The sequence below is a fragment of the Hemitrygon akajei genome, chromosome 6 (genome assembly GCF_048418815.1).
Source record: "Hemitrygon akajei chromosome 6, sHemAka1.3, whole genome shotgun sequence".
NCBI classification, from domain to species: Eukaryota; Metazoa; Chordata; class Chondrichthyes; order Myliobatiformes; family Dasyatidae; genus Hemitrygon; species Hemitrygon akajei.
The window spans coordinates 110,099,035-110,126,961 of NC_133129.1; the positions used below are offsets into that span (position 1 = coordinate 110,099,035).

The 27,927-nt window shown below is 40.1% G+C and overlaps 1 protein-coding gene and 1 long non-coding RNA gene across 2 annotated transcripts in view; both read right to left on the bottom strand.

Moving 5' to 3' along the window:
- Positions 1 to 27,927, bottom strand: part of LOC140729829 (uncharacterized) — a 239,444-nt gene that overhangs the window by 65,745 nt on the left and 145,772 nt on the right. Inside the window, exons 68-77 of the mRNA XM_073050042.1 lie at positions 27,497 to 27,706; positions 26,327 to 26,572; positions 24,571 to 24,780; positions 23,094 to 23,303; positions 21,470 to 21,679; positions 20,300 to 20,545; positions 15,434 to 15,643; positions 7,592 to 7,837; positions 5,881 to 6,090; positions 4,768 to 4,989 (exon numbers count right to left, since the gene is read on the bottom strand). Of these exons, the coding sequence (XP_072906143.1) occupies positions 4,768 to 4,989; positions 5,881 to 6,090; positions 7,592 to 7,837; positions 15,434 to 15,643; positions 20,300 to 20,545; positions 21,470 to 21,679; positions 23,094 to 23,303; positions 24,571 to 24,780; positions 26,327 to 26,572; positions 27,497 to 27,706 (2,220 nt within the window). The remainder of the gene's footprint in view (positions 1 to 4,767; positions 4,990 to 5,880; positions 6,091 to 7,591; positions 7,838 to 15,433; positions 15,644 to 20,299; positions 20,546 to 21,469; positions 21,680 to 23,093; positions 23,304 to 24,570; positions 24,781 to 26,326; positions 26,573 to 27,496; positions 27,707 to 27,927) is intronic.
- Positions 9,054 to 14,165, bottom strand: LOC140729382 (uncharacterized). Its single transcript, XR_012099316.1, has 4 exons — positions 13,958 to 14,165; positions 12,400 to 12,645; positions 10,523 to 10,732; positions 9,054 to 9,262 (listed from the first exon to the last, which is right to left on the bottom strand). It is a non-coding gene; the product is annotated as an uncharacterized lncRNA (long non-coding RNA).

The window sequence follows — 27,927 nt, forward strand, 5'->3', positions numbered from 1 at the left end:
GAGTAAGATATGTTAAAGTGCCGGGGTTGATTGTATTTAATGTATCTAAGTAAACTACTTAAGAACTTTTTAAAAGCTATTATTAATGCTGTTTGAGAGAGTGATTTAGATGCATATCATATTTTTACTGAGTAATTTTATGTAATTAGTTTTGCTAAAACAAGTGTATGGGACATTGGAAAAAAAATGTTGAATTTCCCCATGGGGATGAATAAAGTATCTATCTATATATCTATCTATACAAAGCTTCTGGCATGAAACGTGCTGGAATCTGAAGCAACAGACAATCTGCTGTAGGAACTCAGCATCGAACAGCAATTGTGAGGGGGGGAGGAGTTATTGGCATTTCAGCCAAGGCCCCACAACAGGACTGGGGGTAGAGAGGGGAGATCGCTGGTGTAAAGAGGAGAAAGGAGTGGTGAGACAGGGTGATAGGGAAACCTGAGGGTAGAGAGTGGAGATAGCTGGTGTAAAGAGGAGAAAGGAGTGGTAAGACAGGGTGATAGGGAAACCTGAGGGTAGAGAGGGGAGATAGCTGGTGTAAAGAGGTGAAAGGAGTGGTGAGACAGGGTGATAGGGAAACCTGAGGGTAGAGAGGGGAGATAGCTGATGTAAAGAGGAGAAAGGAGCGGTGAGACAGGGTGATAGGGAAACCTGAGGGTAGAGTGGGGAGATAGCTGGTGTAAAGAGGAGAAAGGAGTGGTGAGACAGGGTGATAGGGAAACCTGAGGGTAGAGAGGGGAGATAGCTGGAGTAAAGAGGAGAAAGGAGTGGTGAGACAGGGTGATAGGGAAACCTGAGGGTAGAGAGGGGAGATAGCTGGTGTAAAGAGGAGAAAGGAGTGGTGAGACAGGGTGATAGGGAAACCTGAGGGTAGAGAGGGGAGATAGCTGGTGTAAAAAGGAGAAAGGAATGGTGAGACAGGGTGATAGGGAAACCTGAGGGTAGAGAGGGGAGATAGCTGGTGTAAAGAGGAGAAAGGAGTGGTGAGACAGTGTGATAGGTAAACCTGAGGGTGATGTGTTGATTTATTTATTTATTTCATTTAGCATAACAGCACGGAACCACCCAGCAAAACTGACAATCCTGATTTAATCCTAATCTAATCATGGGACAAATTACAATGATCCACTATGTTGGGGGTTGGGGGGTATTGTGGATAGTGTGGAGGGCTGTCAGAGGTTACAGCGGGACATTGATAGGATACAAAACTGGGCTGAGAAGTGGCAGATGGAGTTCAACCCAGACAAGTGTGAAGTGGTTCATTTTGGTAGGTGAAATATGATGGCAGAATATAGTATTAATGGTAAGACTCTTGGCAGTGTGGAGGATCAGAGGGATCTTGGGGTCTGAGTCCATAGGATGCTCAAAGCTGTTATGCAGGTTGACTCTGTGGTTAAGAGGGCATATGGTGCATTGGCCTTCATCAATCGTTGGATTGGGTTTAGAAGCCGAGAGGTAATGTTGCAGCTGTATAAGACCCTGGTCAGACCCCACTTGGAGAACTGTGCTCATTTCTGGTCACCTCACTACAGGAAGGATGTGGAAACCATAGAAAGGGTGCAGAGGAGATTTACAAGGATGTTGCCTGGATTGGGGAGCATGCCTTATGAACATAAGTTGAGTGAACTTGGCCTTTTTTCCTTGGAGCGATGGAAAATGAGAGGTGACCTGATAGAGGTATATAAGATGATGAGAGGCATTGATCATGTGGATAGTTAGAGGCTTTTCTCCAGGGCTGAAATAGCTAGCACGAGAGGGCACAGTCTTAAGGTGCTTGGAAATATGTACAGAGGGGATGTCAGGGGTAAGTTTTTTCACGCAGAGAGTGGTGAGTACGTGGAATGGGCTGCTGACAATGGTGGTGGAGGCAAATACAACTTGGTCTTTTAAGAGACTCCTGAATAGGTACATAGAGCTCTGAAAAATAGTGGGCGATGTGTAACCCTGGGTATTTTCTAAGGCAAGGACCGAAGGGCCTGTATTGTGCTGTAGGTTTCCTATGTTTCTATGTCTTTGGACTGTGGGAGGAAACTGGAGTAACCTTTGTATTCCACAGGGAAGACACACACAGATTCTTTACAGAGGATTGAACTCCAAACTCTGACACCCTGAACTATAATAGAATCATGCTAACAACTACACTAGCATGGTGCCCATATGGTAGGTTAAGGGTGCATAGATGGTACCAGGAGAGGGAGAGGGATGGGTGATGGGTGGCTGGAGGGAGTTGCTTGAGAAAGGACACAAAAAAAATGGGAGGAGCAGAGAAGTTAATATATGCACATTTGTCCACTTCGAAGTAAAGCAACAACACCTTCTACTGCCTTTGCTTTTCAATATTTTTTGTTATATTATATGCCCTCCCTTTTGCTTTTATGTTGTCTTCAACTTCCTTTGTCAGCCATGGTTGCCTCATCCACTCTTTAGAATATTAATCAATCCTATGTCTTCTGAATTGCTTCCAGAAGCTCCAGACATTGCTGCTCTGCAGTCATCCTTGCTAGTGCCCCTTTCAATCAACTTTAGCCAGATCCTCTCTTATGCCGCTGTACTTCCCTTTAATCCAATGAATTTAATTGATCTTGAAATTCTATATGTCCAAATAAACAGTAGAACATTCTGGATAAAGCAACATTATCTACAACAGAAACACAATACAATAGGGTGACTGGATGGATGAAAATATGCCTAATAAAAAACAATATAAATACAATTGTAAGGGGTTTCTTCTTTTATGTTACTGCTGAGAATAATAAAATGGCTTCTCTGTACAGTCGGCCCTCCTTATCTGCAGGGGATTGGTTCTGGGATGCGAAAAAACATGGATGCTCAAGTCCCTTTTTCAACCTGCCTGACGGTGGACATTAGGACCTGGTGGCAGAGCTCTGAATCTGCAGTGTTTCCGTTCACGAAAATAATCACGATCACGATTGAAAATAAAGTGGAATTAATAAAGCGATCGGAAAGAGGTGAAACACCATTGGTCATTGGAAAAGTGTTAGGCTATAGTCAGTCAACGATCGGAACAATTTTAAAGGATAAAGTGAAAAAGGCCCTGCCTCAATGAAAGCTACAATCATTACTAAGCAATGCAATGGTTTAATTATTGGGTTTTGGGGTTTTGGGTTTTTGATCCTTCACATCAACCAGGCATGGATGGAGCAGAAAGGTAAAATATATACTATATACTAAGACAAATGTTTGACTGACTGACACTAAATAACACCGGATGTACCTGTTCCAATTTACTTAGTAAGAAAACTTCCAATTTTTTTCGATCCCGATCCATGATGACTCATGCACATCCTCCGGTATACTTCTCTATAATTCCCGTATAATCATCTCTAGATTGCTTATAATACCTAATACAATGTAAATGCTATGTAAAATAGTTGTTATACTGAATTGTTTAGGGAATAAGGACAAGAAAAAAAAGTCTGTACATGCTCGAACAACAAATGCTGGAAGAGCACTTCTGGGTTTTCTCGATTCGCGGTTGGCTGAATTCGTGGACGTGGAACTCGCGGATAAGGAGGGCTGACTGTATATTGTGTTTAGTTCATTGTACAAAGGGTCTGGAAGCTTTACCTCAGCATGATGCCTGAATGGAGAGCATTTCTTATGAGAATAGACTGAGCAGGCTAGGGTTTTGCTCTTTGGCGCACAGAAGGATGTGAGCTGACTTGATGTAGGTTTACAAGATGGTAAATCTTTCAGATGATAAAATGATAAATCAAGTGGACAGAGACATTTTCCCCAGAGTGGAAATGGCTAATAAAAGGGGGTGTAATTTTAAAGGGATTGCAGGAAAGCAATTGGTATGTCAGAGCAAACAAGAGAAAACCTGCAGATGCTGGAAATCCAAGCAACACAGACAAAATGCTGGAGGAACTCAGCAGGCCAGGCAGCGTCTATGAAAAAGAGTACAGTTGACATTTTAGGCCGAGACCCTTCATCAGGACTGGCAAAAAAAAGATGAAGAGGTAGAAAGTGAGGCTAGAAGATGAGAGGAGGGGAGGGGTGTTATGTCGGAGGTGTTTTTTTTCTACACAAATAGTGGTGAGTGCCTGGAATGTGCTGTCAGGGTAGTGGAAGAGGCAGATACATTAAAGTTATTTTAAAAACTCTTAAGTAGGCATGTGGTGAAAGAAAAATGAATGTCTATGTTGGGGGAAAGGTTCAGGTTGATCTTAGACCAGGTTAAATGGTTGACATTAAACTTTGGGCAGCAGAGCATGCTCTGTGCTATTGACCGACCACAGATTTTGGACTAACTGGTCAAGAGTTACCTTGACTGCTCTGTGATTATAAGGTGCAAAGTAATGCAAGGTGGTGCATCCACTGGGAATGCAGGGAATCACTGCTCAGCCCGTAAACACTGACATCCCTTTAGCAATGCCAGACTTGCTGACTACCTTCAGCATTTCATGTTTTGCTCCAGATTTCCAGCATCTACAACATCTTTTATGTCTAAATCACTGATCTCACCAGCTGGTATTTTGAATTTAAAGGAATAGTCAAATCACCAGCAGTTGCTCCAGTTTCTTGGTGCATTGATGGGGAACTGACATTATGCATCATCCCTGGTTTTCCTGTTTATTCCACTGTTTTAAAAGTATTGGTACTTTTCAATGAGTGTATCTTGGAGTCAATGATGACATAATTCCACTCCATTCGTTGAGTTTTGAGCTGGATAATGAGACCAATACAACAACCACTGATGTATCAACAACTAGGAGAGAGGCAAATGGGGAGAAGACTTACCAGGAGTCAATACTCGGCCATGGTACATGCAGCAATCCCAGAGGCTAGGTGTTGTGCTGGAAGTCATTGGAAACACTGTAGTAATTGTGGTGGTGTTGTGTGTGGGGATCTGTGATGTGGTAACTTCACATCTTCCAGTTTCCTTCAGAAGTTTACAATTCTCAGTACATAGAAAATAGTTACAGAGGTCTGGTTTACCTGCAGACGTCACAGTTGCCTGACCTGGATTCAAAATAAGAAACAAATGCTTGTGTGCAACTAAAAGTAAAATAAATTCAAAAGCCCTTATCTATTTTGAGGAAGCTGCTTGATTTACAACAATTGAATAAAGAGGATTGAGACAACTTGAAGATACTGCCAGAAAAATCATACACCATTTTAAACAACTCATAAATGATTTGCACATAACTCTGTGAAGAAATCTTACAGTTGTCTGTGGTTTGAGATGCAATTGAAAACACCAGAGAAAATGAAGAAGTCACCGAGGTACACCCGACTATCACTCTGCCTTCAGACATGCACCGTCCACTGAATGCAATGCAATCACTGAAATATGCAATAAATGGTAGACTTGTGAAAGCATGGAAGGTTCACAATTAAAGATACATAATTAGGAAGAGATGGAAATTTGTCCTGAAGGAATATGGACAAGACTTTTCAATCCAAAAGCAGTGTTAAGTAATTATCTGCAAGGCACTGCAAATTAATGCTACTGGTATTGTCAGCTGAGTGTTGTTGGTCAACCTTATAATGTGATGCTGCTTTTGAGGGTTTTGTCAAACCATCCAGTATCTGAAGAGGTGCATTCAGTCAAGTTGGATCAATAAAGACTTTGAAACAAATTAACTTGAAGTGTTTAAACAAACAATTAAATAAACTTTCACTGAACCCAATTATGTTCAGAATTTGGATTTCACAATCTGATTCATTTATTCCATTCAATCATTGTTAACATTACACTCAAACCGCTCATTGAATAGTGAATGCAGCAGCCCTATTGTAATTATGTATGTAATTAGTTTTGCTACAACAAGTGTATGGGACATTGGAAAAAAAGTTGAATTTCCCCATGGGGATGAATAATGTATCTATCTATCTAAATGCTATACTTACCAGGTGACAGTTGTCGTCCATCTGCGTGACAGCTACAGGTTGTTGTTCCTGTTGTTTTTGGAGTTACAGATACTACTGTAGATGTTGTAGGTTCTGGAGTGGTGGTCGTGCTTTCACATCTTCCGGAATACTTCATAATTTCACAATCCACAGTACAGAGAGTGAAGTTGCAGAGGCCTGATTTCCCTGCAGACGTCACAATTGCCTGACCTGGAGACAAAGTAAAGAAAATCACTGTGTTTATTTCGATGCAGTATAACATTAAAAACAAAATATCCTGAATTGATAAAACAGCTTCATTCAGTGGAAACAATTAGCCACACTAGGAGTTTCTGGACAAAGCTTCTTCAGATGGAGTGAAATTATGTGGTACCACTCAACTATCTCAGTATACAGTCTGTATTGAGATGGTGGAAGTCACAACGAGGCAAAGTTATTCATTTGATTGTGTGTTGTTGGGTGAGATACTGATTACACACATTTCTGAGGAGTATTTTGCTCAATAGCAAAGAGTTTACTTCATGCCCGAAGTGCTATATTCAATGACAGGCTGCAGGGTACTGACAATCAATATTCCTGGTATTGGCAACACTATCTACATCAGGGGTAGGCAACCTTAAGCACAAATGAATTTCTAGCATGCGTTATTCATTAATTTGAGGCAATACATATTGAGCCAACGGTGGGCCAGATAAATGCCAAAAAAAACTTGAAATATGGGAATGATCCATTTTATGGCATATATCTGGCTCACCATCCACTGCTTAATATGCGATCCGGCCCAAAGAGGCAAAAAGGTTGCCGGCCCCTGGTCTACATCATCATGTCATGTCACTGTCGAACAGAACATGAAATCTTCCATCTCATCCACAGCAATTTGAAGTCAGCAGTTGGAATCTTGTGTTCACGATGAAGCAAGAATATTGAAGTCATGCATCCAATCCTGCCACCCACTGATAGAAAGAAACTGAAGGCAGGGAGGCGTGCAAAGCAGGTTGATTACAGTGCTTTTTTTGAAGATTACATACATGTTCCAGAGATGAATTGGGCTAAACCTGTGTTACATTTATCTGGTGATCTGGAAAATTTTGAAGTGTTTTATATCTTGTCTCAAAAACTGAGATGGGAATGCATTCAAGACTATGATATAAAGAATGCAATAGACAAAGTATATATTAGATAGCAAGTTCCAAATCTCTAAAAGAATCAAGCATTTCAGGTGTGTGGGGATCCATTCAGAGGAGCTGTATAGAGTGCGAGCATTTACTGAGAGAGTGTGGGGCCTGTTCTCACTTCCATGATCTCAGAGATGGCAAAGAAAATAGAGTTGTTTCAAAGGATTTGAGACCAGCACTGAATATGTAGAAAATGGTACAATGTGGAGTTGAGCACACTGGGATACGATAATGCTTCTCTTGATCACTAATTTAACTTCTTTGGGAATCATCATGGCCCGAAACATTAATCCACATTGCATATTCTTCTATGTTACATTGTTTAATGGATTCCTGAATCTATTTTACATACATAGCTGTAAAACAATGAAATAAATTTCCACTGTGATTCAATTATATTAAAGGTTAGGGATGGACCATCACCTTCACAAGTTTATTCATCATCTCATTCAAAACAAATGTCAAAGGGAAAAATTGCTGTTAAATAATTCATGCAATTTTGAGTGTCACAGCAGAATTGTTACTAATAATCTCACCAGGTGCCATTTTTCGTCCATCTGTGTGACAGCTACAGGTTGTTGTTCCTGTTGCTTTTGGAGTTACAGTTACCACTGTAGATGTTGTGGGTTCTGGAGTGGTGGTTACTACTGTAGATGTTGTGGGTTCTGGAGTGGTGGTCGTACTTTCGCATCTTCCGGTATACTTCATAATTTTACAATCCAAACTACAGAAAGTGAAGTTGCAGAGGCCTGATTTCCCTGCAGACGTCACAATCGCCTGACCTGGAGGCAAAGTAAAGAAAATCACTCTATGCTTATCTCGATTCAATACAGCATTAAAAACAAAACAGCTTCATTCAATGAATGAACTAATAAAACAGCTTCATTCAGTGGATACTATGGAAAATGGTTCTGGAGGCGTGAATATCATTTCAGAAATGATTCACCTCACTGGGAGTGTCTGGACAAAGCTTCTACAGATGGAGTGCAATTATATGGTACCACTCAACTCATTGTACAGACTGTATTGAGATGCTGGAAGTCACTACGAGGCAAAGGTATTCATTTGGTGTTGTGTTCTTCGGTGAGAAACTGATGACACACATTTCTGAGGAGTATTTTACTCAATAGCAAATAGTTGACTTTAATGCCGCAAGTACTTTATTCAATTACAGGCTGCAAAGCACCGACAAATCAATATTCCAGGTATGCATCCAATTCTGTTACCCACTGATAGAAAGAAATTGAAGGCTGTGCAGGTGTGCAAAGCAGGTTTATGACAATGTTTTGTTGATTACGGACATGTTCCATGAAGTGAATTTGGCTAAACCTACGTTGCATTTATCCGATGACGTGGCAAATTATGAGGAGCTTTATATGTTGTGTGAGAAGCTGTGGAGCGAGTTGGTTCAAGACTATGCTGTACAGAGTGAAACAGACAGAGTATACAGTGGCCATCTCTTCTGCAAGTTCCAAACCTCTAAGAAAAGAATCAAGCATTTCAGGCATGTGGGGATCTATTCAGAGGAGTGGTATAGAGTGAGTGCATTTACTGAGAGAGTGTGGGGGCCTGTGTTCACATCCATGATGTTAGAGGAAGCAAATATAATAGAGTTGTTTCAAAAGATTTGAGACCAGCACTGAATATGCAGGAAATGGTCCAATGTTGAGTTGAGCACACTGAGGTACGATATTTCTTCTGTTGATCACTAATCTAAATTGTTTGGGAATCACCATGGCCGAAACATCAATCCACATTGCAGATTCTTCTATGTAACATTTTTTAATGGATTCCGGAATCTACATAACACACACAGTTAGAAAACAATGAAATAAATTTTCATTGTGATTCAAATATATTAAAAGTTTGGACTGGACAATCACCTTCACAAGTTTATTCATCGACTCATGCAGAACAAATGACAAAGGGAAAAATTGCTGTTAAATCACTTCATGCAATTGTGAGTGTCACTGCACAATTGTTACTAATAATCTTACCAGGTGCCATTTTCCGTCCATCTGCGTGACAGCGACAGGTTGTTGTTCCTGTTGTTTTTGGCGTTACAGTTACTACTGAGGATGTTGTAGGTTCTGGAGTGGTGGTCGTGCTTTCACATCTTCCGGAATACTTCATAATTTCACAATCCACAGTACAGAGAGTGAAATCGCAGAGGCCTGATTTCCCTGCAGATGTCACAATCGCCTGACCTGGAGACAAAGTAAAGAAAATCAATCTGAGTGACATTAAAAACAACATATTCTGCATTAATAAATCAGCTTCAGTGATCAGAAATTTGGAAAATGTTTCTGGAGGTGTGAATATTATTTGAGGAACTACTGGTGACAGTAGGAGTTTCAGCAAATAGTAAGCCATTTTAATAAACCACATAACTATCTATGTCCACAGTCTGATTGGAGATGGTGTAAGTCAGAATATGGCAAAGTTGTTTGTGTGAGTGTGTGTAGTCTGCCAACGTACAGAATCTGTGGATTCTTCTGAAATATTTTGCTAAATGGAATAGCATTTCCACTTGGCACACCACACATTTGATCTTTAATAAAGCACTGACAGCCAATGCCTGGTATTGGGAAATCAAGCTATATGGTTAAGTGATGTTACTTTCAAACATCATGTGAAATTTGGCATTTCACCCACAGTAACTTTTCTACCTTAGAAAGGGTGGGTTGAAATTGAAGCAAATGTACTGAGGTACTGCATCCAATTGTGTCAAACATCTTTTAAAGAAAGTAAAGGCTGTGCAGAGATAGTACAGAGGCTTTACCAAGGAGCTGTCTTGACCATTGACACGTACTAGGAGAAGTATTTGTCTAAAGCTGTGATGTTTTATCAGGTGTCTAAGAGGAAGAGGACTGAGTTGATTGAAGGCTATTATGTTGAGAAAGTCACAGACAGAGAATACAGTGGATACCTTCTCTATAAGTTTCAAATCTCTCAGAGCAGAGGTCAGGCATTTCAGGCGAGTGTGTATCCTTTGAAAGGAGTTGTATAGGGTGAGGGCATGTACAGGCAGAGTGTGGTGGTCTCTTAATCAGATTCAAGATGGTAGAAGTGAGAAATAGAAGTAGTACTAAGAATTCGAGACCAGCAAGGACATGGGGAAAATGCAAGAATGTGACGTTGTGCACACTGAGATACGATATTGCTAGGATGGTCACCAATTGAACTTGTTTGGACCATCACTGTTGACGAAAACATCTCTCCATATTGCAAACACTTCTTCATTCTTTCTTTTAATGAATACTGGGGATAACTTAATGCACATTATTGTAAAATATTCAGGTAAGTCTCCACTGTGATTCAATGACGTTAAAATGCTGGATTGGACCATCATCTGCGCAATCTCATTCATCGTGCATTTCAAGCAATCATTAGAAGGAAAAATTATTGCTGTTAAATCACTTCATTGAATTTGAGTGTCACAGCGCAATTGTTACAAATAATCTCACCAGGTGCCATTTTCCGCCCATCTGCGTGACAGCTACAAGTTGTTGTTCCTGTTGTTTTTGGTGTTACAGTTACTACTGTAGATGGTGTCGGTTCTGGAGTGGAGGTTGTACTTTCACATATTCCTGTATACTTCATAATTTGACAATCCACAGTACAGAGAGTGAAGTTGCAGAGGTCTGATTTCCCTGCAGACGTCACAATTGCCTGACCTGGAGACAATGTGAAGAAAATCACTGTGTTTATTTTGATTCAAAATAACATTAAAAACAAAATGTCCTGCATTGATAAAATATCTTCACTCAGTGGAAACGATCGAAAAGGGTTCTGGTGGTGAGAATGTCGGTTCACAAAGCATTAGCCACACTAGGAATTTCTGGACTAAGCTTCTGCAGATGGCGTGCAATTATATGGTACCACTCAAATATCTCAATGTACAGTCTGTATTGAGATGGTAGAAGTCACAACCAGGCAAAGTTATGCATTTGATTGTGTGTTGTTGGGTGAGATACTGATTACATACATTTCTGAGAAGTAATTTGCTCAATGGCAAAGAGTTTAATTTAATGCCTTAAGTGCTATTTTCAATGACAGGCCGCATGACACTGACAATCAATAGTCCTGGTATCGGTAACATGGTCTACATCGTGATGCCATGCCAATTTTGAAGACAACGTGAAATCTGCCATCTCATTCACAGCAATCTGAAGACAGCAATTGGACGCACGTCTACTTGTCGAAACAAGTGTACTTAAATAATGGATCCAAATCTGTTACCCATTTATTGAAAGAAACCAAAGGCTGGTAAAGAATGCAAAGTAAGTCTTTTGCAGAGTTTTGTCAATTATGGCCATGTACCATGAGAAGAACTTGGCTAAAACTGTGTTGCATTTATCTGTAGCTGCTTTATTCGAAATCTCAAAGGCTGAGTAGTGCGCTGATTCAAGGCTATGATGTAAAGCGTTCTATTGTCAGAGGATACACAGGATATCTTCTTTGCAACTTCCAAATCTCTAAGAACATGAATCAAGCATTTCAGGAGTGTGGGGATGCATTCAGAGGAGCTGTTTAGGGTGCGCAGCTACAACGAGCGTGTGACAGCCTGTTCTTCACTTCCATTATGTTAGAGGTGTCAAATACGACAGAGGTGTTTCAAAGGATCCGGTACGAGCCACGAATATTGAGGAAATGCAAGAAAATTGAGTTGTGAATGCTGTGCTTATAATCATATAACAATCACAGCACGGAAACAGGCCATGTCGGCCCCCCTAGTCTGTGCCGAACTCTTAATCTCACCTAGTCCCACCTACCCGCACTCAGCCCATAACCCTCCACTCTTTTTCTGTCCATATACCTATCCAATTTTACCTTAAATGACACAACTGAACTGGCCTCTACTACTTCTACAGGAAGCTCATTCCCCACAGCTATCACTCTCTGAGTAAAGAAATACCCCCTCGTGTTTCCCTTAAACTTTTGCCCCCTAACTCTCGAATCATGTCCTCTCGTTTGAATCTCCCCTACTCTCAATGGAAACAGCCTATTTACGTCAACTCTATCTAGGTATAGATAGAGATATATTAAATTTAGAACTTTGTGTAACTAATTTTTCAATTCATCTGTTTTCAAAATACTATGCCTGTGCCTTACGTTTGTATTTGAACTATTAATTAATACGATCAGACCCCTTCAATCACTTTGTCAAAAAAGGTAATGAATTAATTTTAACTGCGATTCAATTTTGTCAAAACTTCTGAATTTACCATTAACTTCACCATCTGATTTATTCTATCATCCAAAAATTTTAACAGGAGACATTACTGACAACGCACTTCATGGAATTTATTAGACACCGTGCCATGATGACGCATAATCTTACCAGGTGCCATTATAAGTCCATCTGTATTACAGCTACAGGTTGTTGTTCCTGTTGTTTTTGGAGTTACAGTTACCACTGTAGATGTTGTGGGTTCTGGAGTGGTGGTTACTACTGTAGATGTTGTGGGTTCTGGAGTGGTGGTTGTACTTTCGCATTTTCCTGTATACTTCATAATTTCACAATCCAAATTACAGAAAGTGAAGTTGCAGAGGCCTGATTTCCCTGCAGACGTCACAATCGCCTGACCTGGAGACAAAGTAAAGAAAATCTCTTTGTCTTAATCTGAATGCAATATAACATTAAAAACAAAATGTCCTGCATTGACAAAGCAGTTTCATTCAGTGGAAAGGATAGAAAATGGTTTTGGAGCAGTGAATATCATCTCACAAAGAATTAGCCACACTAGGAGCATCTGTAGATGGAGAGCAATTATATGATATCAGTCAAATATCTCAGTGTACAGTCTGTATTCAGATGGCGGAAGTCACAACAAGGCAAAGGTATTCGTTTGAATGTGTGTTGTTGTGTAAATTACTGATTATACTCATTTCTGAGGAGTATTTTGCTCAAGAGCAAAGAATTTATTTTAATGTTTACGTGCTGTGTTTAACGACATGTTAGAGGTGGCAAATAATACAATCAATATTACTTGTGTTGGCAGCACATTGTGATGTCATGTTACTGTTGAACAGAACATGAAATCTGCCATCTTATCCAGCGAAATTTGTCATCAGCAATTGGAATGACATGTTCATGATGAAGCAATAGCATTGAAGTCATGCATCCAATTCTGTTACCCACTGATAGAAAGAAACTGAAGGCAGTCAAGCACGAAAAGCAGGTTTATGACAGCGTTTTGTTGATTACGGACATGTTCCATCAGATGAATTTGGCTAAACATACAATGCATTTGTCTGGTGCCCTGGAAGATCTCAAGGAGCTTTATGTGTCATCTGAGAAGCTGAGGAGGGAGTTGATTCAAGAAAATGATGTAGATTACAACAGACAGAGTATACAGAGGACATCTGTTCTGCAAATTGCAAAACTCTAAGAAAAGTATCAAGCATTTCAGGTGTGTGGGGATCTATTGAGAGGAGCGGTATAGAGTGAGTGCATTTACTGAGAGAGTGTGGGGGCTTGTTTTCACTTCCATGATGTCAGAGGAGTCAAATAAAATAGAGGTGTTTGAAAGGATTTGAAACAAGCACTGAATATGCAGAAAATGGTACAATGTTGACTTGAGTGCACTGCGGTACGATTTTGCTGCTGTTGATTTACTTGATTTGGACATCATCATTGCCCGAAACATCAATCCATGTTGCATACTCTTCTACGTTCCATTTTTAAATTTATTCCAGAATCTATTACACACACATAGCGGTAAAACAATAAAATAAAATTCCACTGGGATTAAATTATATTAAATCTTAGGGATGGACCATCACCTTCACAAGTTTATTCATCCACTCATGCAGAACAAATGGCAAAGGGAAACATTGCTGTTAAATCACTTCATGCAATTGTGAGTTCACTGCACAATTGTTACTAATAATCTTACCAGGTGCCATTTTCCGTCCATCTGAGTGACAGCTACAGGTTGTTGTTCCTGTTGTTTTTGGAGTTACAGTTACTACTGAGGATGTTGTAGGTTCTGGAGTGGTGGTCGTACTTTCACATCTTCCGGAATACTTCATAATTTCACAATCCACAGTACAGAGAGTGAAATCGCAGAGGCCTGATTTCCCTGCAGATGACACAATCGCCTGACCTGGAAACAAAATGAAGAGAATCAGTCTGGGTGACATTAAAGACAACATATTAGCATTAATAAAACTGCTTCATTGATCAGAAATTTGGAAAATGTTTCTGGAGGTGTGAATATTATTTGAGGAACTACTGGTGACAATAGGAGTTGTAGCAAATAGTAAGCCATTTTAATAAACCACATAACTATCTGTGTCCACAGTCTGATTGGAGATGGTGTAAGTCAGGATAAGGCAATGTGATTTGGGTGAGTGTGTGTAGTCTGGCAACATACAGAATGTGTAGATTCCTCGGAACAATTTTGCTGCATGGAACAGCGTTTCCTTAAACGCCACACATTTGATCATTAACAAAATGGTGGAAAGCAGTGACAGTCAATGCCTGGCAATGGGAAATCAAGCTACATGGTTAAGTAAAGTTTCTTTCAAACATCATGTGAAATCTGTCATTTCACCCACAGTAACTTTTCTACCCTAGAAAGGGTGGTTGGAAATTGAAGCAAATGTACTGAGGTACTGCATCCAATTGTGTCAAACATCTTTTAAAGAAAGTAAAGGCTGCGCAGAGTTAGTACAGAGGCTTTACCATGGAACTGTCTTGACCATTGACACGTACTTGGAGAAGAAATTGTCTAAACCTGTGATGTTTTATCAGGTGTCTAAGAGGAAGAGGACGGAGTTGATTGAAGGCTGTTATGTTGAGAAAGTCACGGTCAGAGAATACAGTAAATACCTTCTCTATAAGTTCCAAATCTCTCAGAGCAGAGGTCAGGCATTTCAGGTGAGTTTGTATCCTTTCAAAAGAGTTGTATAGAGTGAGGGCATGTACAGGCAGAGTGTGGTGGTCTCTTATTCAGATTCAAGATGGTAGAAGTGACAAATAGACGTGGTACGAAGAATTCGAGACCAGCAGGGACATGGAGAAAATGAAAGAATGTGACGTTGTGCACACTGAGATACGATATTGCTAGGATGGTCACCAATTGAACTTGTTTGGACCATCACTGATATCGAAAACATCTCTCCATATTGCAAACACTTCTTCATTCTTTCTTTTAATGAATACTGGGGATAACTTAATGCACATTATTGTAAAATATTGAGGTATGTCTCCACTATGATTCAATGATATTAAAATGCTGGATTGGACCATCATCTGCGCAATCTCATTCATCGTGCATTTCAAGCAATCATTGAAAGGAAAAATTATTGCTGTTAAATCACTTCATTGAATTTGAGTGTCACAGCGCAATTGTTACAAATAATCTCACCAGGTGCCATTTTCCGTCCATCTGCGTGACAGCTACAAGTTGTTGTTCCTGTTGTTTTTGGTGTTACAGTTACTACTGTAGATGGTGTCGGTTCTGGACTGGTGGTTGTACTTTCACATATTCCTGTATACTTCATAATTTGACAATCCACAGTACAGAGAGTGAAGTTGCAGAGGTCTGATTTCCCTGCAGACGTCACAATCGCCTGACCTGGAGGCAAAGTAAAGAAAATCTCTCTGTCTTAATCTGAATGCAATATAACATTAAAAACAAAATGTCCTGTATTGACAAAGCAGTTTCATTCAGTGGAAACATTAGAAAATGGTTTTGGAGCAGTGAATATCATCTCACAAAGAATTAGCCACACTAGGAGCTTCTGGAGATGGAGTGCAATTTTATGATATCAGTCAAATATCTCAGTGTACAGTCTGTATTGAGAAGGCGGAAGTCACAACAAGGCAAAGATATTCGTTTGATTGTGTGTTGTTGTGTAAGATACTGACTATACTCATTTCTGAGGAGTATTTCGTTTAGGAGCAAAGAGTTTATTTTAATAACAATGCACACAAAATGCTGGTGGAACACAGCAGGCTAAACAGCATCTATAGGGAGAAGCGCAGTCGACGTTTCGGGCCCAAGACCCTTCGTCAGGACTCAGGTTATTTCAATGTTTACGTGCTATGTTTAATGACATGTTAGAGGTGGCAAGTAATACAATTAATATTACTTGTGTTGGCAGCACATTGTGGTGTCATGTCACTGTTGAACAGAACATGAAATCTGCCATCTTATCCACAGCAATTTGAAGTCAGCAATTGGAATGATGTGTTCAAGATGAAGCAAGAGAATTGAAGTCATGCATCCAATTCTGTTACCCACTGATAGAAAGAAACTGAAGGCAGGCAGGCACGAAAACCAGGTTTATGACAGTGTTTTGTTGATTACGGATATGTTCCATCAGATGAATGTGGCTAAACATACAATGCATTTATGTGGTGCCCTGGAAAATCTCGAGGAGCTTTATGTGTCGTCTGAGAAGCTGAGGAGGGAGTTGATTGAAGAATGTGATGTAGATTACAACAGACAGAGTATACCGAGGACATCCGTTCTGCAGGTTGCAAACCTCTAAGAAAAGAATCAAGCATCTCAGGTGTGTGGGGATCTATTGAGAGGAGCGGTATAGAGTGAGTGCATTTACTGAGAGAGTGTGGGGGCTTGTTTTCACTTCCATGATGTCAGAGGAGTCAAAGAAAATAGAGGTGTTTGAAAGTATTCGAGACAAGCACTGAATATGCAGAAAATGGTACAATGTTGAGTTGAGTGCACTGAGGCACGATATTGCTGCTGTTGATTTACTTGATTTGGACATCATCATTGCCCGAAACATCAATCCATGTTGCATACTCTTCTACGTTCCATTTTAAAATTTATTCCAGAATCTACTACACACACACAGCGGTAAAACAATAAAATAAAATTCCACTAGGATTAATTTATATTAAATCTTACGGATGGACCATCACCGCCACAAGTTTATTCATCCAGTCATGCAGAACAAATTGCAAAGGGAAATATTGCTGTTAAATCATTTCATGCAATTGTGAGTTCACTGCACAATTGTTACTAATAATCTTACCAGGTGCCATTTTCCGTCCATCTGAGTGACAGCTACAGGTTGTTGTTCCTGTTGTTTTTGGCGTTACAGTTACTACTGAGGATGTTGTAGGTTCTGGAGTGGTGGTCGTACTTTCACATCTTCCGGAATACTTCATAATTTCACAATCCACAGTACACAGAGTGAAGTTGCAGAGGCCTGATTTCACTGCAGATGTCACAATCGCCTGACCTGGAAACAAAATAAAGAGAATCAGTCTGGGTGACATTAAAGATAACATATTAGCATTAATAAAACTGCTTCATTGATCAGAAATTTGGAAAATGTTTCCGGAGGTGTGAATATTATTTGAGGAACTACTGGTGACAATAGGAGTTGTAGCAAATAGTAAGCCATATTAATAAACCACGTAACTATCTCTGTCCACAGTCTGATTGGAGATGGTTTAAGACAGAATAAGGCAATGTGATTTGGGTGAGTGTGTGTAGTCTGGCAACGTACAGAATGTGTAGATTCCTCGGAACAATTTTGCTGCATGGAACAGCGTTTCCTTAAACGCCACACATTTGATCATTAACAAAATGGTGGAAAGCAGTGACAGTCAATGCCTGGCAATGGGACATCAAGCTACATGGTTAAGTAAGTTTTCTTTCAAACATCATGCGAAATCAGTCATTTCACCCACAGTAACTTTTCTACCCTAGAAAGGGTGGTTGGAAATTGAAGCAAATGTACTGAGGTACTGCATCCAATTGTGTCAAACAGCTTTTAAAGAAATAAGGCTGTGCTGAGTTAGTACAGAGGCTTTACCATTGAGCTGACTTGACCATTGACACGTACTTGGAGAAGAAATTGTCTAAACCTGAGATGTTTTATCAGGTGTCTAAGAGGAAGAGGACTGAGTTGATTGAAGGCTATTATGTTGAGAAAGTCACAGACAGAGAATACAGTGGATACCTTCTATATAATTTCCAAATCTCTCAGAGCAGAGGTCAGGCATTTCAGGTGAGTGTGTATCCTTTCAAAGGAGTTGTACAGTGTGAGGGCATGTACAGGCAGAGTGTGGTGGTCTCTTATTCAGATTCAAGATGGTAGAAGTGAGAAATAGAAGTAGTACTAAGAATTCGAGACCAGCAAGGACATGGGGAAAATGCAAGAATGTGACGTTGTGCACACTGAGATACGATATTGCTAGGATGGTCACCAATTGAACTTGTTTGGACCATCACTGTTGACGAAAACATCTCTCCATATTGCAAACACTTCTTCATTCTTTCTTTTAATGAGTACTGGGGATAACTTAATGCACATTATTGTAAAATATTGAGTTAAGTCTCCACTATGATTCAATGACATTAAAATGCTGGATTGGACCATCATCTGCGCAATCTCATTCATCGTGCATTTCAAGCAATCATTAGAAGGAAAAATTATTGCTGTTAAATCACTTCATTGAATTTGTGTGTCACAGCGCAATTGTTACAAATAATCTCACCAGGTGCCATTTTCCGTCCATCTGCGTGACAGCTACAAGTTGTTGTTCCTGTTGTTTTTGGCGTTACAGTTACTACTATGGATGGTGTGGTTTCTGGAGTGGTGGTCGTACTTTCACATATTCCTGTATACTTCATAATTTTACAATCCACAGTACAGAGAGTGAAGTTGCAGAGGTCTGATTTCCCTGCAGACGTCACAATCGCCTGACCTGGAGGCAAAGTAAAGAAAATCTCTCTGTCTTAATCTGAATGCAATATAACATTAAAAACAAAATGTCCTGTATTGACAAAGCAGTTTCATTCAGTGGAAACGTTATAAAATGGTTTTGGAGCAGTGAATATCATCTCACAAAGAATTAGCCACACTAGGAGCTTCTGCAGATGGAGTGCAATTATATCGTACCACTCAACCATCTCAATGTACAGTCTGTATTGAGATGGTGGAAGACACAACCAGGCAAAGTTATTCATTTGATTGTGTGTTGTTGGGTGAGATAATGATTACATACATTTCTGAGAAATAATTTGCTCAATGGCAAAGCGTTTAATTTAATGCCTTAAGTGCTATCTTCAATGACAGGCCGCATGACACTGACAATCAATAGTCCTGGTATCGGTAACATGGTCTACATCGTGATGCCATGCCAATTTTGAAGCCAAAGCGAAATCTGCCATCTCATTCACAGCAATCTGAAGACAGCAATTGGATGCACGTCTACTTTTCGAAACAAGTGTATTTAAATAATGGATCCTAATCTGTTACCCATTTATTGAAAGAAAGCAAAAGCTGCTAAAGAATGCAAAGAAAGTCTGTGGCAGAGTTTTGTCGATTATGGCCATGTACCATGGGAAGATCTTGGCTATAACTGTGTTGCATTTATCTGTAGCTGCTTCATTGGAAATCTCAAAAGTTGAGTAGTGAGCTGATTCAAGACTACGATGTAAAGTGTTTCATAGTCAGAGGATACACAGGATATCTTCTTTGCAACTTCCAAATCTCTAAGAACATGAATCAAGCATTGCAGGTGTGTGGGGATGCATTTGGAGGAGCTGTTTAGGGTGCGCTGCTACAACGAGAGTGTGGCAGCCCGTTTTTCACTTCCATGATGTTAGAGGTGTCAAATACAACAGAGGTGTTTCAAAGGATCCGGTACGAGCCACAAACATTGAGGAAATGGAAGAAAATTGAGTTGTGCATGCTGTGGTTCTGTGGTGAACTACATATACCTGTCTGGACACGCCCCCTGCTGACTGCTCCTGTGGCCCCTCCCATTGAACGTGGCTCCTCCCACAAACCCCGGTATAAAGGCGATTGAGGCCTGAGCCCAGCCTTCAGTCTCCAGGATGTCGTATGGTGGTCAACTACTTCTTGTTCTTTCTTCCAGTCAATAAAAGCCGATATCTCGCCTTCACGTCTCAGAGAGAGTTATTGATGGTGCATCAGGTTCCAGGTTAATTAAATTTAGAACTTTGTTTAACTAATTTTTCAATTCATCTGTGTTCAAAATAACTATGCCTGTGCCTTACGTTTGTATTTGAACTATTAATTAATACGATCAGACCCCTTCAATCACATCGTCAAAAAGGTAATGAATTAATTTTCACTGCGATTCAATTTTGTCAAAACTTCTGAATTTACCATCAACTTCACCATCTGATTTATTCTACCATCCAAACATTTTAACAGGAGACATTACTGACAACGCACTTCATGGAATTTGTTAGACACCGTGCCATGATGACGCATAATCTTACCAGGTGCCATTTTAAGTCCATCTGCATTACAGCTACAGGTTGTTGTTCCTGTTGCTTTTGGAGTTACAGTTACCACTGTAGATGTTGTGGGTTCTGGAGTGGTGGTTACGACTGTAGATGTTGTGGGTTCTGCAGTGGGGGTCGTGCTTTCGCATCTTCCGGTATACTTCATAATTTCACAATCCAAACTACAGAAAGTGAAGTTGCAGAGGCCTGATTTCCCTGCAGACGTCACAATCGCCTGACCTGGAGGCAAAGTAAAGAACAAAGTGACAGTCAATGCCTGGCAATGGGAAATCAAGCTACATGGTTAAGTGAAGTATCTTTCAAACATCACGTGAAATCTGACATTTCACCCACAGTAACTTTTCTACCCTAGAAAAGGTGGGTTCAAATTGAAGCAAGTGTACTGTGGTACTGCATCCAATTGTGTCAAACAGCTTTTAAAGGAAGTAAAGGCTGCGCAGAGTTAGTACAGAGGCTTTACCATGGAGCTGACTTGACCATTGACACGTACTAGGAGAAGTAATTGTCTAAACCTGTGATGTTTTATCAGCTGTCTAAGAGGAAGAGGACTGAGTTGATTGAAGGCTATTATGTTGAGAAAGTCACAGACAGAGAATACAGTGGATACCTTCTCTATAATTTCCAAATCTCTCAGAGCAGAGGTCAGGCATTTCAGGTGAGTGTGTATCCTTTCAAAGGAGTTGTACAGTGTGAGGGCATGTACAGGCAGAGTGTGGTGGTCTCTTATTCAGATTCAAGATGGTAGATGTGAGAAATAGACGTGGTACGAAGAATTTGAGACCAGCAAGGACATGGAAAAAATGAAAGAATGTGACATTGTGCACACTGAGATACGATATAGCTAGGATGGTCACCGATTAAACTTGTTTGGACCATCACTGATATCGAAAACATCTCTCCATATTGCAAACACTTCTTCATTCTTTCTTTTAATGAATACTGGGGATACTTAATGCACATTATTGTAAAATATTCAGGTAAGTCACCACTATGATTCAAAGACATTAAAATGCTGGATTGGACCATCATCTGCGCAATCTCATTCATCGTGCATTTCAAGCAATCATTGAAAGGAAAAATGATCGCTGTTAAATCATTTCATTAATTTGAGTGTCACAGCGCAATTGTTACAAATAATCTCACCAGGTGCCATTTTCCGTCCATCTGCGTGACAGCTACAAGTTGTTGTTCCTGTTGTTTTTGGTGTTACAGTTACTACTGTAGATGGTGTCGGTTCTGGAGTGGTGGTTGTACTTTCACATATTCCTGTATACTTCATAAGTTTACAATCCACAGTACAGAGAGTGAAGTTGCAGAGGCCTGATTTCCCTGCAGACGTCACAATCGCCTGACCTGGAGGCAAAGTAAAGAAAATCTCTCTGTCTTAATCTGAATGCAATATAACATTAAAAACAAAATGTCCTGTATTGACAAAGCAGTTTCATTCATTGGAAACGTTAGAAAATGGTTTTGGAGCAGTGAATATCATCTCACAAAGAATTAGCCACACTAGGAGCTTCTGTAGATGGAGTGCAATTTTATGATATCAGTCAAATATCTCAGTGTACAGTCTATATTCAGATGGCGGAAGTCACAACAAGGCAAAGATATTCGTTTGATTGTGTGTTGTTGTGTAAGATACTGACTATACTAATTTCTGAGGAGTATTTCGTTTAGGAGCAAAGAGTTTATTTTAATAACAATGCACACAAAATGCTGGTGGAACACAGCAGGCTAGGCAGCATCTATAGGGAGAAGCGCAGTCGACGTTTTGGGCCAAGACCCTTTGTCAGGACTCAGTTTATTTTAATGTTTACGTGCTGAGTTTAATGACATGTTAGAGGTGGCAAGTAATACAATCAATATTACTTGTGTTGGCAGCACATTGTGGTGCCATGTCACTGTTGAACAGAACATGAAATCTGCCATCTTATCCAGAGCAATTTGAAGTCAGCAATTGGAATCATGTGTTCAAGATGAAGCAAGAGGTTTGAAGTCATGCATCCAATTCTGTTACCCACTGATAGAAAGAAACTGAAGGCAGGCAGGCACGAAAAGCAGGTTTATGACAGTGTTTTGTTGATTACGGACATGTTCCATCAGATGAATGTGTCTAAACATACGATGCATTTGTGTGGTGCCCTGGAAAATCTCGACGAGCTTTATGTGTCGTCTGAGAAGCTGAGGAGGGAGTTGATTCAAGAATACAACAGACAGAGTATACAGAGGACATCTGTTCTGCAAGTTCCAAACCTCTAAGAAAAGAATCAAGCATTTCAGGTGTGTGGGGATCTATTGAGACGAGCAGTATAGAGTGAGTGCATTTACTGAGAGAGTGTGGGCACTTGTTTTCACTTCCATGATGTCAGAGCAGTCAATGAAAATAGAGTTGTTTGAAAGGTTTTGAGACAAGCACTGAATATGCAGAAAATGGTACAATGTTGACTTGAGTGCACTGTGGTACGATATTGCTGCTGTTGATTTACTTGATTTGGACATCATCATGGCCCGAAACATCAATCCATGTTGCATACTCTTCTACGTTGCATTTTTAAATTTATTCCAGAATCTACTACACACACATAGCGGTAAAACAATAAAATAAAATTCCACTGGGATTAAATTATATTAAAGCTTAGGGATGGACCATCACCGTCACAAGTTTATTCATCCACTCATACAGAACAAATGGCAAAGGGAAATATTGCTGTTAAATCACTTCATACAATTGTGAGTGTCACTGCACAATTGTTACTAATAATCTTACCAGGTGCCATTTTCCGTCCATCTGCGTGACAGCGACAGGTCGTTGTTCCTGTTGTTTTTGGCGTTACAGTTACTACTGAGGATGTTGTAGGTTCTGGAGTGGTGGTCGTGCTTTCACATCTTCCGGAATACTTCATAATTTCACAATCCACAGTACAGAGAGTGAAATCGCAGAGGCCTGATTTCCCTGCAGATGACACAATCGCCTGACCTGGAAACAAAGTAGAGAGAATCAGTCTGGCTGACATTAAAAACAACATATTAGCATTAATAAAACAGCTTCATTGATCGGATATTTGGAAAATGTTTCTGGAGGTGTGAATATTATTTGAGGAACTACGGGTGACAGTAGGCGTTTAAGCAAATTGTAAGCCATTTTAATAAACCACATAACTATCTCTGTCCACAGTCTGATTGGAGATGGTGTAAGTCAGAATAAGGCGATGTGATTTGTGTGAGTGTGTGTAGTCGGGCAACGTACAGAATGTGTAGATTCCTCTGAACAATTTTGCACCATGGAATAGCATTTCCTTAAACGCCACACATTTGATCATTAACAAAATGGTGGAAAGCAGTGACAGCAACTGCCTGGTAATTGGAAATCAAGCTACATGGTTAAGTGAAGGTTCTTTCAAACATCACGTGAAATCTGACATTTCACCCACAGTAACTTTTCTACCCTAGAAAGTGTGGGTTAAAATTGAAGCAAATGTACTGATGTACTGCATCCAATTGTGTCAAACAGCTTTTAAAGAAATAAGGCTGTGCTGAGTTAGTACAGAGGCTTTACCACGGAGCTGACTTGACCATTGACACGTACTTGGAGAAGAAATTGTCTAAACCTGAGATGTTTTATCAGGTGTCTAAGAGGAAGAGGACTGAGTTGATTGAAGGCTATTATGTTGAGAAAGTCACAGACAGAGAATACAGTGGATACCTTCTCTATAATTTCCAAATCTCTCAGAGCAGAGGACAGGCATTTCAGGTGAGTGTGTATCCTTTCAAAGGAGTTGTACAGTGTGAGGTCATGTACAGGCAGAGTGTGGTGGTCTCTTATTCAGATTCAAGATGGTAGAAGTGAGAAATAGAAGTAGTACTAAGAATTCGAGACCAGCAAGGACATGGGGAAAATGCAAGAATGTGACGTTGTGCACACTGAGATACGATATTGCTAGGATGGTCACCAATTGAACTTGTTTGGACCATCACTGTTGACGAAAACATCTCTCCATATTGCAAACACTTCTTCATTCTTTCTTTTAATGAGTATTGGGGATAACTTAATGCACATTATTGTAAAATATTGAGTTAAGTCTCCACTATGATTCAATGACATTAAAATGCTGGATTGGACCATCATCTGCGCAATCTCATTCATCGTGCATTTCAAGCAATCATCATTAGAAGGAAAAATTATTGCTGTTAAATCACTTCATTGAATTTGTGTGTCACAGCGCAATTGTTACAAATAATCTCACCAGGTGCCATTTTCCGTCCATCTGCGTGACAGCTACAAGTTGTTGTTCCTGTTGTTTTTGGCGTTACAGTTACTACTATGGATGGTGTGGTTTCTGGAGTGGTGGTCGTACTTTCACATATTCCTGTATACTTCATAATTTTACAATCCACAGTACAGAGAGTGAAGTTGCAGAGGTCTGATTTCCCTGCAGACGTCACAATCGCCTGACCTGGAGGCAAAGTAAAGAAAATCTCTCTGTCTTAATCTGAATGCAATATAACATTAAAAACAAAATGTCCTGTATTGACAAAGCAGTTTCATTCAGTGGAAACGTTATAAAATGGTTTTGGAGCAGTGAATATCATCTCACAAAGAATTAGCCACACTAGGAGCTTCTGCAGATGGAGTGCAATTATATCGTACCACTCAACCATCTCAATGTACAGTCTGTATTGAGATGGTGGAAGACACAACCAGGCAAAGTTATTCATTTGATTGTGTGTTGTTGGGTGAGATAATGATTACATACATTTCTGAGAAATAATTTGCTCAATGGCAAAGCGTTTAATTTAATGCCTTAAGTGCTATCTTCAATGACAGGCCGCATGACACTGACAATCAATAGTCCTGGTATCGGTAACATGGTCTACATCGTGATGCCATGCCAATTTTGAAGCCAAAGTGAAATCTGCCATCTCATTCACAGCAATCTGAAGACAGCAATTGGATGCACGTCTACTTTTCGAAACAAGTGTATTTAAATAATGGATCCTAATCTGTTACCCATTTATTGAAAGAAAGCAAAAGCTGCTAAAGAATGCAAAGAAAGTCTGTGGCAGAGTTTTGTCGATTATGGCCATGTACCATGAGAAGATCTTGGCTATAACTGTGTTGCATTTATCTGTAGCTGCTTCATTGGAAATCTCAAAAGTTGAGTAGTGAGCTGATTCAAGACTACGATGTAAAGTGTTTCATAGTCAGAGGATACACAGGGTATCTTCTTTGCAACTTCCAAATCTCTAAGAACATGAATCAAGCATTGCAGGTTTGTGGGGATGCATTTGGAGGAGCTGTTTAGGGTGCGCAGCTACAACGAGAGTGTGGCAGCCCGTTTTTCACTTCCATGATGTTAGAGGTGTCAAATACAACAGAGGTGTTTCAAAGGATCCGGTACGAGCCACAAACAGTGAGGAAATGGAAGAAAATTGAGTTGTGCATGCTGTGGTTCTGTGGTGAACTACATATACCTGTCTGGACATGCCCCCTGCTGACTGCTCCTGTGGCACCTCCCATTGACCGTGGCTCCTCCCACAGACCCCGGGATAAAGGCGATTGAGGCCTGAGCCCAGCCTTCAGTCTCCAGGATGTCGTATGGTGGTCAACTACTGCTTGTTCTTTCTTCCAGTCAATAAAAGCCGATATCTCGCCTTCACGTCTCAGAGAGAGTTATTGATGGTGCATCAGGTTCCAGGTTAATTAAATTTAGAACTTTGTTTAACTAATTTTTCAATTCATCTGTGTTCAAAATAACTATGCCTGTGCCTTATGTTTGTATTTGAACTATTAATTAATACGATCAGACCCCTTCAATCACATCGTCAAAAAGGTAATGAATTAATTTTCACTGCGATTCAATTTTGTCAAAACTTCTGAATTTACCATCAACTTCACCATCTGATTTATTCTACCATCCAAACATTTTAACAGGAGACATTACTGACAACGCACTTCATGGAATTTGTTAGACACCGTGCCATGATGACGCATAATCTTACCAGGTGCCATTTTAAGTCCATCTGCATTACAGCTACAGGTTGTTGTTCCTGTTGCTTTTGGAGTTACAGTTACCACTGTAGATGTTGTGGGTTCTGGAGTGGTGGTTACGACTGTAGATGTTGTGGGTTCTGCAGTGGGGGTCGTGCTTTCGCATCTTCCGGTATACTTCATAATTTCACAATCCAAACTACAGAAAGTGAAGTTGCAGAGGCCTGATTTCCCTGCAGACGTCACAATCGCCTGACCTGGAGGCAAAGTAAAGAACAAAGTGACAGTCAATGCCTGGCAATGGGAAATCAAGCTACATGGTTAAGTGAAGTATCTTTCAAACATCACGTGAAATCTGACATTTCACCCACAGTAACTTTTCTACCCTAGAAAAGGTGGGTTCAAATTGAAGCAAATGTACTGTGGTACTGCATCCAATTGTGTCAAACAGCTTTTAAAGGAAGTAAAGGCTGCGCAGAGTTAGTACAGAGGCTTTACCATGGAGCTGACTTGACCATTGACACGTACTAGGAGAAGTAATTGTCTAAACCTGTGATGTTTTATCAGGTGTCAAAGAGGAAGAGGACTGAGTTGATTGAAGGCTATTATGTTGAGAAAGTCACAGACAGAGAATACAGTGGATACCTTCTCTATAATTTCCAAATCTCTCAGAGCAGAGGTCAGGCATTTCAGGTGAGTGTGTATCCTTTCAAAGGAGTTGTACAGTGTGAGGGCATGTACAGGCAGAGTGTGGTGGTCTCTTATTCAGATTCAAGATGGTAGATGTGAGAAATAGACGTGGTACGAAGAATTTGAGACCAGCAAGGACATGGAAAAAATGAAAGAATGTGACATTGTGCACACTGAGATACGATATAGCTAGGATGGTCACCGATTAAACTTGTTTGGACCATCACTGATATCGAAAACATCTCTCCATATTGCAAACACTTCTTCATTCTTTCTTTTAATGAATACTGGGGATACTTAATGCACATTATTGTAAAATATTCAGGTAAGTCACCACTATGATTCAAAGACATTAAAATGCTGGATTGGACCATCATCTGCGCAATCTCATTCATCGTGCATTTCAAGCAATCATTGAAAGGAAAAATGATCGCTGTTAAATCATTTCATTAATTTGAGTGTCACAGCGCAATTGTTACAAATAATCTCACCAGGTGCCATTTTCCGTCCATCTGCGTGACAGCTACAAGTTGTTGTTCCTGTTGTTTTTGGTGTTACAGTTACTACTGTAGATGGTGTCGGTTCTGGAGTGGTGGTTGTACTTTCACATATTCCTGTATACTTCATAAGTTTACAATCCACAGTACAGAGAGTGAAGTTGCAGAGGCCGGATTTCCCTGCAGACGTCACAATCGCCTGACCTGGAGGCAAAGTAAAGAAAATCTCTCTGTCTTAATCTGAATGCAATATAACATTAAAAACAAAATGTCCTGTATTGACAAAGCAGTTTCATTCATTGGAAACGTTAGAAAATGGTTTTGGAGCAGTGAATATCATCTCACAAAGAATTAGCCACACTAGGAGCTTCTGTAGATGGAGTGCAATTTTATGATATCAGTCAAATATCTCAGTGTACAGTCTA